Here is a 13015-nt window from a genome sequence, read left to right on the forward strand (position 1 = left end):
CCATTGCAGGAATCTTCCATGATCATATCTTAATTTCCATAAATATTTTATTAGTAAGATTAATGCATAGCCACCTGAAATTAAATATTTTACTGCAAGTTTTGCTCTCTGTATTAGAACAGCACTTGAAGTGCCACAAAAGATATATGGAATAAATTATTGAAATTTTATAGTTAAAAAGTATTTTTTTTTTATAAATATAGAGCTCTAAAGGGAATCTTTATCCCATATATTTTTAAAATTTATTGTAAATTTTATTTTAACCTTTTCTCTCTTATTTCCTGTTTTTTTTAAACATTTCGTTATATATGTACTCTGAAATTTCATTTATATATCAGATCATTTGCTTTCGCTATGGATTTAAATAACTTAAATGAATTATTTAACCATTATTGAAATATGTTTAGCTCAGATAACAGCTTATTACTTTAAGAAGTAAAGAACTATTTGAAATTGTTTAAGCCAGAAATGAGACAGTTTGATGTAATAAAATTGTGTATCCTGGAGGTAGAAACCAAAATGGGTTGACATTTGTTTAGAAACCAAAATGGGTTGACATTTGTTTTATGGAATCATTTCAACTTTATGATTAAAAAATTCAGATTTCAAATTTTATACAATTAAAAATTTTGTTTATATCTGATTCCAAATCATAAAAAATATTTTTGATATCACAAATAAGTTGTCAGCAGTTTAAAATTTAAGTCCATAACAATGAAAGCATTGGAATAGGGGCATGTCTTCTAAATGCACACACGCACACATTGTTCCAGAGAATTAAATGCTTGTATTTGTGCTTGCATGCTATTGCTTTTCTTCCTCGTATTATAATGTGAAATAAAGTATTTATCAAAGTATCTCCTTTTTTTTTAATATTTCAATTAACTATACATTTTATAGTTTTGCTTTAATTTGTAAAAACAAAGTCGGACAAATAAGTATTAAACACAGACTGATAATTGGGGTACAAGTAGGATTCTGTGTATGATATTCAGATGTTCTTCCAGTCACTTATTTTTCAAAACTCATTAAAAGGGACATTTTTTAATACTTTGTTTTTCTTGTTATGCACATTGCATATTATGAGAGATGTTTGCTAAGGGAGGTTTGACTATGTATGCATGGCTATGATTATTGCCAGATTATTTTCAATTTCCTCTTAGTAAGTAAAGACTTTAACCATAGTGGAGTTTCTGGCAATTATCTTCTCTAAAACCTAAAATTTGTACAGTTTGATGTGTGGAATATAGTATCTGGATGTAAATTAAATTAATGGATTGAAATTTCCCCTTAAATTCAATAAATAAGCCACATTTCATATTTAATTGAATAGATATTTCATGTTATCCAAAATAAATTTTATTTATTGATTCTAAATTAAAGAAAATTCTAAATAATGTTGTTTGAAACATTTACTGTTTATTGTCCTTTTCTAAAAATTTTCTTTGTTTCAGGTTAGTGGAAAGTAGTGGCATATCTGATTCTATTAAGCAATTTACGAAGAAAATTCATAGTAAGTCCCCTCCCACACACAATATGCTATAACCATTGCATTTGATAAATATTGTAGTAATTAAGAATTGTATAATTAATTGTAATATGTATTTATTTAGGTATTAAAAAGAGAATAAGAAAATTTGATGAAAAATTTGAAGCAGAATTTGGGTACAAGGTATAATTTTATATATTTAAATATATACTTTTTATTGGGTTTTTTTTTCAGTAAAATTGTAAAAATAATCTAATTTTGTAGTTATTTATCTTTTTTTTTTTTTTTTTTTTTTTAGCCTTCTCATGCAGAAAAGTCTAACAATGCTGAGGCAAAAAAATTGTTGAATGATTTATACAAAGCAAGGAAAGAACTGAAAAGTAATTATTTTTATATGTATATATAGTCTGTTATTTTAATGCGATTTAAAATAATGCTTGCCTGACACCCATAATTTATGAAGTATTATCTACTAATAAGAATTTCTTAAAATTAATTAAGTTTATTGCATGCATTTAAAATGCATTCAATGTATGCATTCACTGCATTGTAAATCTATAAAAAATGCTTTGAATTTGCATATTTCTGTTACTGTTATATTCAAGTTATAAATGTATTTAAAAAAATAAAGCTGTTAAAATTTCACACAATTCATGAAAAGTATGTTATTTCAAATAGACCGAGAATGTGATCATAAAAGCTGTATATGAAATTAAATATTGGATAAATATCTAATAACTTAATAATATAGTTAAGTTATAATATATTCAATTAATAATAATTAATTGGATAAATAAGTAATCTCTTTAGTTATAATATTCCACTGGCGCTGTTTAGGGTGAAATAATATTTAGGGCTTGCATATAGTTTTGCAGGGTTGTAAATAAACTTGGATTCTTAAACTGGAAAATTCTTTAAATTATTAATTAAATATTGGATATGAAAGTATTATAAATTTCAAAATCACTACTTTCAATATTGATCACTTGCCATTAATGTACATTAGATACAAGAGAGCCTATTAGCTTGCAATCTTTGGTGGAAATCATATCATTCACTGGCATATCTCAAAATCTCGTTAATGGATTGCTAGTTGGTCTGGTTAAGGATATCCAAGATGAAGAAGTTACCAATTCAAAGCAATTCCATGTGTTTCTGCTTAAGGATATGAGAAAACAATAGAAAGCCTTTGATTTAGTCATAAGAATGAAATGTAACTGCCTTATAAATAAGATGAGAATGGATCAACAATTCTGGTTTCCAGTTTTTTTCTTCTGTGCTGAATTGAAAAATAACACTGCAACTACCGATGTTATTGCACTTTTCCTTTTGGCACTATTCATAAATCAATAGATGTTCTCTCATTAGACTACACCACTGATTTGCAGTCTTCAGAATCTGAAACAAGTGCTACTGAATCGAGTGCATCATCTGACGATGACATTCTTGAAATGCATGCAGAATTAGAGGAGTTTTGTAAAGTTGTTCGTTCTTCAGCTACTGCCAGTTCTAAAGCACAAAAACAAGAAAAAATACCATTTGGTACGAGTTCTTTATTGGCATGTCATCATCCCAATAAAGTACAGATATATTAGCACTTCTACGATTCTCGTATTAGTCACCAATAATAATTAACGGTCGTGTTGGATGTGTGCTTTTTTTTAACATGCCAGTTGTTAACTCAAAACAATGTCTTGTATTTCAAATAATATTTCTAACTTCATTTTTAACCATGATTTATTAGTAATAATTTTTTTAAATTAGTAACTCTTAGATTTATTCTTGTTCATGTATTTTTTTTTCATATAATTGATATAGTTTAATCAAATCTAGCTGTTGCATGCCTACATAAAATCAAAGCACTGTAACATAAAAATGAACTAATTGCTTGAGATTCATTTTTGTTATAATTGATATACTCACCATTGCTTGAGATTAAAATATTTTCATTTAATTTATTAATAAAAAAAACAATTATTTAATTATTAGGGGATTTTAAAACTTTTCTTCTACTTCAGTATTTGTGGGCAAAATTTGAATTATAATGCAACTAATATTTATAGCACAACAAAAGCTATAGCTTGTATTTTAAATTATCTCTTATCAGTTACAGCATAAGAATAAAAAATATAAGAAATTATATATATTCAGTATGAATATTCAGTTGAATTTCAAAGTGCAAATATGTATGGTATGTGTGATACATTTGCACAAAGTGCACACCTATAAATATTTATAAAATACAGTAATGTACCAAAATCCTTTTACCAACTGTGGGAATTGCTTAAGTACTCGTTTTTGAAAAGGCAGGGAAAAAAAAATCAGTTGGAGATTCAAATTGGAATCTATATTGACTCGTCTACAAATGCACTCTAACTGAGCAGTATATTTTATTTTAAATCCATGTGAATTGATATGCATGGCTTGTATGGAGAACACAGAGTGGAAAATCAATTTTTGATAAATAATTATCTACTTATGTTATCTTCATTAAACTTTTCCTCACATTTTGTAGTGCTTGAAGAAAAGTATGAATTATCTATTCAGTAATTTTGTTTTTTAACATACAATCTATGTATTATTTTTCATTTATTTATATATATATTTCTCCTATGACAGCATTGAAGGAGGAAGCGCATCTGGAACAAGTTAGCCCTGCCTCTGTTGATTGGCATGCATCTCAGCGCAGCCATGTGTTAGGTGACTCAACAAATCATTTCTTAAGAGAAGATAGTAGAGATAAAACAAAACCTTCCATTGAAGTTTCTCTTGAAATTACCTTAAAGACTTTAGCTGAAGAAAGAAAAAATTTAAACAGACCAGAATTGATTGATGTGAGTTTTTCATACAACTTATATATATTTCATTTATTTGAAGTAACATATGTAAATTATTGTATATTGTTTAGTGTTTTTTAATGAATTCAGAATTATAATTCCTGTTTATAAAATGAATAATTGTAATAAAACTACCAAAAATGGCATTGTAACATAATTAGATGTTTGTTTTAAAGTCATTTAAATACTAAATTTTTAAAAAAGAATTTGCTATTAAATATGTACAAAGATATAATAATCAAATATCTGTTTTAAATTGAATTGTATTTAGCTTTGATTTTTTTAGAATTATTTTATTTAAAAGATTGTCTATGCCAGAAGAACTTCCCTGGGAAATTTTGCATTAGTAAATAAATCAATTTGTATTCAATTAAATAAGAACTTCTTTCTTTTATGCCTGGTATTACCAGACTTCTCGTTTTGTATATTCTTCTGTGGGCTGAGGAATGATTGAGTTATAAACATACTGATCAATAAAATATTTATAGAATTTATAATTTCTCAGGATTTGTTTTTCTATGTAATTAGTTGAATTTATCTGGATGTAATGCACTTAAAATTAATATTATTCATTCTGAATATTGCATCATTCAGACATGAAACTCTGTTTTTTTTATATTGGATAGTACTCATATTTTATGATTTTTCTTGTATCGCTTTTAAATGTAATGGAAATGTATCTTCCCATATCTATTTCCTGTTCTTGAGATTTAAGAAGAATATTTTTTATAGCATAAGTTTTTATACTTCGAGCATCCTAATATTGTATTGCACAGGAGGGCACTTTATTCACAAAAAGTTTGCTCAGCTGCAACATGGAAAAGCAGTCCAAGATTTCAGATAAAAATTTATTTGTCGAAAATATTCATTCATATATCTGGTGACCAAATTACCAAAAATGCATGTTCTTTAAAAGCAAAATTAAATCAGTAACTTTATTCTTATCTCTTTGTATATGTTTATTTATAATTTATAGATATCTTTTAGCTGGTAAGATCCCTATCTCTTTGGACTCCTCCGAGCCACTCAACTAATTTGATTAAATTTGGAGATATAAAATACTGATAGTATTGGATTAAACATTCAGCATTGATTGTAATTATCAATGTATCGCATATCGAAAGAAAAAATTCAAATTTTTTTGGATATTTTGCTTAGTTTTTTCTCCTTTTACATCATAAATACAACTTTCCTTTGCTCTTGTTTTCTATCATGATTAAATAATACATTTTAATTAATTGAGAACTATGGTATTCAAGAATTACTAAAAATAGTTCTTTAAATTTGGTTTTGTTTGTTTGAAAGATTAACTGAAATGTGTATGCTTTTCATGTGCTTTCAGGACATGACAAATGAGCAAGTCAAAGAAGAAAAAGTTGCAATTCAGAAAGCTTTGTTGCATTTAGAGAGCATTCATGGCAAACCTTACACTAAAGATGAGAGAAACAGCATGAGGCCTTTGTATGATCGTTATCGTAATGTCAAGAAATTGGTTCGATCGACTTCATTTCCAGGATCAATTTTGAAAAAGAAAGATCTCTGTGGTGAATTGCAGCCCATTTTGGAACATGAAACAATGGAATTTCCTTCTCGGGAAGTTCGAATTGAAAAGGTAAATTCATTTTTGAAAGTAAAAATCGTGATTGTTATTAAAGTATCTTCCACCTCATCCCCATATGTATGAATTATAAGTTTGTTTTTCTAAACACTATGTATTTTATTAGTATCTCTTAATACTTCTTTGCTGTTTATTTTAGACCTTAAAGTGTTATTGTTTCTTGCTAAATTTTATGAAATCTCACTTTTTTTTCCACTTTAATTTTAAATAATCAAAAACTTATGTGAAGCTTTTTTCTTAGTGGAATGCAATGATGCAAAGAACATGCATTAAAATACATATTTACTTTACAAAGTAAATGAGTCAAAATCATTGTGAATATTGAAAAGGGTTAAATGATGGTAAACATCTTTGAGAATTATTTGCCAGTTTTGAGAAATTTATGAATATGCTCAGTGCGTTTCTTAAACCGTTTGAAGTAAATGCTAATATCATTTAACAAATATTAATTAGATGAAAATAATCATTTCTTTTACAACAAATTTTATGACACAGATATTATTAGCTTTCAGCACATTTCTCCTTGCAAATAAGTGTTAAGCAATTGAATTTGTTGAGTGTATGGGGGGAAAAAAATTAAAAATTTAACATTTGTTAATTTTGTGGATAGTCATTAATTATAGAGGTTACTTATCAAAACAAATTTTACTTAAGGGGAAAATGTTTCATATGAACTAAGCAAAAATGGGTGTATTATGAACTGAAAAAAAACGATTGTCTTGTTAGAACCAAAAGCAATTTTATTGCAAGAAACAAAAATGGATACATTGATAGTAATACATATATCATTAATTATACAAGTCCATAATGGAAAAATTGCCTTAACTTTTTTTATTCTAATAGAAAAATATTCTTTAAAAATGCCACAGTATATAATTTTATTATAAATCACATGTCTAATATTACAGATTTTGAATTTTTTGCAAAGTGAATTGTGTATTAAAATGACATATGGTGGAATTTATACATTTCATACTGATGTTTGTAAATTTTAAATGAAAATTTGCTCGTAATAAATTCTGACTAAATGAGAATGAATTATTTAGAATTTTCTTCTAAATTGAAAAGCAGAGGCAGGGAAAAAAAAAAAGGTCAAACCTGGATTGGAACTTGCTGCAACATGTCTGTTTTCTCCTCCCTTTTCCATTATTAATAAAGAATTAAATCGATGCTTTATTAAATTTTGTTGTCAGAATGCAAATAGGTAGTTCGCTGTGCTATGGTGGTTATATCTTTTGTATCCATTAAATTGTTACATGAAGCTTACATACTTTCTTTTTGAATGGTAGACCCATGTTAGAAAATAACATTATTTAAAGTAAGAATGACAGTGTAAGAAGACATTGAAATTTGAAATAAAAATTATTCAAGAAGATTTGATAAATCCCTCCTCCCAACAAAAACAATAGCAAAAAAAGTATTGCATTCACAGCTTCTTATAAGATTATACTTATACAGTTATTGGAAACAATTTATTGCATTTCCAAATAGGGGGATATTTTTAATATGTTAGAGAATTGTTTTTGGGTTTATCTGAAGCAAAGTTGAAGGGGACAAATTAGTAGTATCTGACATTTGGGAACTGAATGAAAATTTCAATTGAAAATGGAAGCAAATAAGAGAAAAATCTGGAAATTTTACAAATTAGTAGTAATTAACTATTCTGAAAATCAAAGAAATCTAAAATGCAAAATTTTCGTAGAAGCAATATTAGCAAATGTTGAGATATTTAGGTATAATAAGATGTTAAAGTTTCATCTCTATTTGCATCTCTACTATACCTCTTAAAATTACTTGTAATTGATAAAGAACAGGGTGAAAGATCTCGTTAAACTATTAAGTTAATGAATATCTAAAAAAGTGTAGTAAAAGCTTGATAGCCTGGTGCGTGTTGACTAGAAATTTCTGTCGTCAAATTCGCAAAAAGAAAACTTGTTGTTACTCTTATAAGGATTTGTAACCATTTTCTCAAATCTGCTTTCATTTAAATCATGGAGCTAGGATATAAATGCAAGGCACATATTTTTGATTTTGTAAATTTAAAACAATAAAAATATCAAAATATTTTAATTTCAACCATTTTTTCTTTACACAAAAAATGACATAATAATTTTGGAATCGCAACTGAAAATATTATAAAAACAATTTATTATCAAAACTGAGCAATGTTTAAAAAGTATTTTTTATTGAATGAATAATTATGATTCTTTGAAACCTGATAGTGTGTAAAGAAAATTTTAATGTGTTTAATAGATATTTTCATAGTACATATGTAACATCCTAATTAGAATTACTAATTACTTTAAGTATGATGTTTATAGAATTTAATGGGATTTTTCCTCTTATCAGGATATTCTCGACGAAGAAGCTGAACCTGAGAAAGCAGAAATTATTGCAGAGGGAAAATTGACAGAGGAACCTATGAAAGCAGATGAGAAAAAATCTGCTCAAACTTCTGGCATTTTAACCATGAAATATGACAATTCTAACTTTCATGAATTGCCTTTGTAAGTATTTCCTTTACAAAAAATCTTAATTTCACATTGTTATTATTTTTATATTTTTAAAAATAAAAATGGTATTTGTATTTATTTGAAAAGATTAATATTAAAAAAAATCTGAAATCCTCATTATTTATTATTTTTTCAGGTCTGAATTGATTTTTCAACTACAGAAAGTAAAATCGGAAAAGCGTCATCTGCGCAAAATATTAAAAGAATTCGAAACAGAATTTCTGAGGCTAAATGGAAGGTAATATAGATTTTATTTTATCTGTTTAGATCTTATTATTACTATTATGCAATAATTATTACTATTACTGATATTATATCTGTTGTGCAATGGTGTTTAATTTTTATCTAAACATTTTATATATCTTTTCAGAAAAGTTCAAAAAGAAGATAAAGCTCCTGTAGATGCCATCTATAATGAATATAAGGTGATGATTCAATTTTTTGAAGAGTTATTAATTATCAATGATTACATTAAGTTGTATTCATATGAATAGATTTATTTATACTTTTACTTTATACTTTTCTAACCTTATTTGCATTTAAAAAATTTTTTGATAAGTAAAAATTATAGCTACCTTAATTTCTTAACTATTTTTAAAATTTAGTTCATTTTAAGGTAATGACTTTTTCAGGATTTAAAAAAAAAAATGTTTTAGAAATTTGTAATTCTTTTTTTTTCTTCTTTTAATTGTATCTAAGAACTTTAGTTGTGTCTTGGAATAATTTTTATTTCACCTGTAATCAGTGCATGCTATAGAAATTTAAAAATATGCAAAATTGTTTTTTTTTTCAGAATTATAGTTATGGAAGTAATTAATATAATTAATGCAAAATATGTTCTAATAATAAAAGGAATATTTTTAAAACTGATGACATCATTCAATCATTCCTATTTTTTCTGTCATTCAGTGCCTAATGAATCAAAATGTGTGGAATACAGCAGACTGTCTAATTTGTTGCATATGGGATCAGACAATTGTTGGATTATGGGAGAGTCTGAACTATAAAGAATTGTATAGATATCGTAAAATTATAAAATGATACATTAATCTACTTGTGGAGAAGGGGTTATCAATATGCTAAGGATGAATATGTGAGAAATATGTTAAAGTGTTGAGTATAAACACGTTAACAGACAAATTGTATATAGAAAAGGAGCACATTTGAAGTTTTAACCAGAAAAAGAAAATGGCTCATCAGTCAGTAATATGTTCTAGAACAAATGTTGGGTTAAAGACTGTCTTCTGTATTTCATTTATATGTAAAGTAACTGGAGTAGCAAGAAGCAATTATTCTAAAATTACTATATATATTTTTTAACTCTTGGCATTATGTTTAAAAATGAAATGGATATGGATGAAACAAAAAGAGATATGGGTAATAACCATTTTAGAATATTCAACGTGAGATTGACCATTTCCCAGGAATCCAAATTATTAAAAAGCATCAAAATAGCAATGAAATTTTTTAAAAAAACTTCCTAACATATGCTGTAATGCAATGGGTAAAAAATTATTAATTCAGCTTTTTGAAAAGGCTTGCAAATCTTTATGGAGACAATAGATCAAACAAAAGTTGTGAAAGTTTTAGTTATTATATTTAATTATTATAAGATATGAAAAAAGGTTTATTATTAGTAAAAGTATATCTAAATTCCAAAAATGTGATTCATTTTTTTTTTTTTTTGTATAAGAATGCCAAATTTTTTTAAAATTACTTCCGTTTTGTTGTGCGAAGGGGGCAAAAAACATTGGTACTTAGAATGGTGACAAATACTGAATGGGGAAAAATGATTAGATTCAAACACTATTTCCTCTGTTCATGAATTTCAGATTTTTGATATTATGATCCTTAGCAGGTGTATGTATGTATGTGTGTTTATAACAATTCTTTTTTTAAAAAAATATCAAAACTAAATAAAAGACTAGTAAACTTCTAATTGTCACAATCCTCGATAAAATTGCTACACTAGTAATTTCCTTATTTTCGCTTTGCAAAAGAGGAGTTTCCCTCATTTTTTCAGATTTCTCATATTTCCTTTTCATTCCTGCTTCATCTGTATTAGAGAAGTATTTTCTCTTCAGAATAAATAGAAATTTCGATCAAATCACTTTCAATTTTAATTTGAAAACTTTCAATAAATTTTTTCTATCTTAGAATAATGATTATACTTAGATTAAAGTTAATACATTACATACTTCATTTCTCGATTTTTTAACAAAAAATGTGCTTGTGGCATTTCGCCATAATTATTTTCTGTTTTTAACTTATTTAGAATTAGTATTTTCTAATAATGAAAAAAATTTCCTTTTTTCCAGCATGTGAAAGCAAGATTAAAACTTCTCGAAGCCCTCATCTCAAAACATGATCAACATCAACTCATGTGAAGAAATCGAAGCAGCTATGTCTCTAATCAAGTCTGCTACTTTGTTATTGAAAGGCATCGATGAAATGAATCTCCGAGAGACATTTCCTTTCATTGCAATAATTTCCAGAAATTAAATTTGGTTTATTGCATCATGGAGAACACTATAAATATTCTTCTCTTAAGATAGATCAAGTTCTCTCTAAGGAAATTTTGCATTCTGAGGACATACTGAAAGTACTGTAAACAACTCTACTAATGTTGAAGTTGACTAATTTCAACACGTTTTTGGGGACGTGCTGAATATATTGCTAATATCTCCCACTATTCGATCATTTGTTAAATTACACGCTCTTTGAGGACATGCTGAAAATATTACAAACATCATCTGACTGTATCGGACCAGTTATGATGTTTAATAACCTTCTATAAGGGCATGCTGAAATCCTTGTTAATATCTGTGTTGAATTAGTTTTGTTTCAAAAGAATTAAAAGCTATTTGCCCATAACTGTTTCTTGTTGGGTTCATACTGAACTAATTATTCCACAAATATTAGTAGATTAATGTTGTTAATGACAAGTCATGTAAGTCACAGTATTACAATCTGAAAAAAACAAAGTTAGCATCCAACATTTCACAACCATTTGAAAGTGCATGTAATTTTTAAATTCATTTTTTAATCATTCATATAATGTGTTTTCTAATTAATATTTTGAATTTAAATTTATTAATTGAAGGATTTGAAACTAATAAGCACACTTAATATAATTTTAGGTTAATCTTTGAATTTGTTTTTTCTTGGTTATATGTTTTTCTACTTTCATGTTTGATGAAATTTGGCATCCAAATGTATGCCGTTATAGAAGTTAGAGTGAAGATAATAAATACATCAACTAACAATCTGAAATTCCTTTCTTTTGTAATTCTTATTATAGCCAGTATATTTTGTATAGATTATTTTTTCATAAGCTGATATTATGGTTCATTTGTATTTTATCAGTGTTTGAGAACCTTTCTACAGAAGAAGTTGATGGCTTGTGTTCTCAAATTACCAGTTACCATCTTTCACATCATTACATATTTGTAATATACTCACATTTAGAACACTTAAGATTTGTGTGTGTGTATGTATGACCAATGATGTGTATTACAAAGATTTGTTCATTTGATATTTGCTATATTTTTTATGGCTCTTAGGAATTTCTTTTACATTTTTGATGTTAGAATTAAAGTCAATTATGTATATGGTGATTAGTTTCTAATGTGTGGCAACATTTTTTTAAAAAAGTTTTTTTTTATAGTAACTACTTAGCGCTTCTTTAAAATTTTGAAATCTGTGACTATAAGTCATTTCATCTTTCATCACATTGTTAATAGAACTGCCAAGGTTATTTCTTAAAGCCATCAGCTTGTCTTTATTTTTATTTTTTTTAACCGTGTTGCAATTTTTGTGCTTTAAAAGAATTCTATATGTAATGATATTTACAAATGATGAGATTACATTGTTTGATAAATATTGTGGCATTTATATTTCTTTTTCGTAATATTTTTAGCCATGAATAATGTAGTAATCATCTAGCGTTTCTATGTAATAAATATCTTTTCCTCTAAATGTCTGGAATGATTTAATTGATTTCTACATACTTTCAAACAACATGCAAGTAGATGTTATTTCTACAGCTTTTTACCAACACAAGTTAGAATGTCATCTTGGGATAATTACTTTATATGGAAATGACTTATTTACTTATGTTATATGAAGAGTTTCAGAAACGTGAATTATTTTGCAAAACTAGAATGAAGATTTATGCTACAATGTATATACTTATGTATATTCTATTTGTTGAAAGACTGATAATAGTCCTTTAATTATAAAACAGCATATTATGTCTTCCCACTGTATCATCCAGTTTAGAATCTCTAAGGTAAAGACTTGCTTTGCAAGTGTTTTTAGTTATAAAAAAATGTCAGGCCAATATAGTTTATTATAAAATTCAATAAGAACTCATTTAACGAATGGAGTAGCTACTGCATTTTTACCTTCACCTGTATAAAATATATGTTTTTTGATCAAAAGATTTTAATGGCCTCCCCGAGTTCGAAAAATACATTTTAGGGAAATCTATAATGTAATTCAAAAATGGTTTGAACTAGAGAGATGAAATTTAGTGTATGATCTTCAGACCAAATCT

The 13015-nt window shown here is 26.6% G+C and overlaps 1 protein-coding gene across 7 annotated transcripts in view; it reads left to right on the top strand.

Moving 5' to 3' along the window:
• Window positions 1-12435, top strand: part of LOC129987428 (protein FAM13B-like) — a 93695-nt gene extending 81260 nt beyond the window's left edge. For 6 of the 7 annotated variants that reach the window (XM_056095408.1, XM_056095410.1, XM_056095409.1 and 3 more), the window contains 10 exons: window positions 1455-1513; window positions 1614-1672; window positions 1788-1869; window positions 2858-3031; window positions 4109-4323; window positions 5669-5938; window positions 8294-8451; window positions 8594-8695; window positions 8828-8882; window positions 10776-12435. In XM_056095408.1, the coding sequence (XP_055951383.1) occupies window positions 1455-1513; window positions 1614-1672; window positions 1788-1869; window positions 2858-3031; window positions 4109-4323; window positions 5669-5938; window positions 8294-8451; window positions 8594-8695; window positions 8828-8882; window positions 10776-10844 (1243 nt within the window). In that variant the 3' untranslated portion in view covers window positions 10845-12435. The remainder of the gene's footprint in view (window positions 1-1454; window positions 1514-1613; window positions 1673-1787; window positions 1870-2857; window positions 3032-4108; window positions 4324-5668; window positions 5939-8293; window positions 8452-8593; window positions 8696-8827; window positions 8883-10775) is intronic. The other variant, XM_056095412.1, reaches the window with a different exon arrangement.
• Window positions 12436-13015: the final 580 nt, after the last annotated feature.

The sequence above is a fragment of the Argiope bruennichi genome, chromosome 10, assembly GCF_947563725.1.
Source record: "Argiope bruennichi chromosome 10, qqArgBrue1.1, whole genome shotgun sequence".
Lineage (NCBI taxonomy): Eukaryota > Metazoa > Arthropoda > Arachnida > Araneae > Araneidae > Argiope > Argiope bruennichi.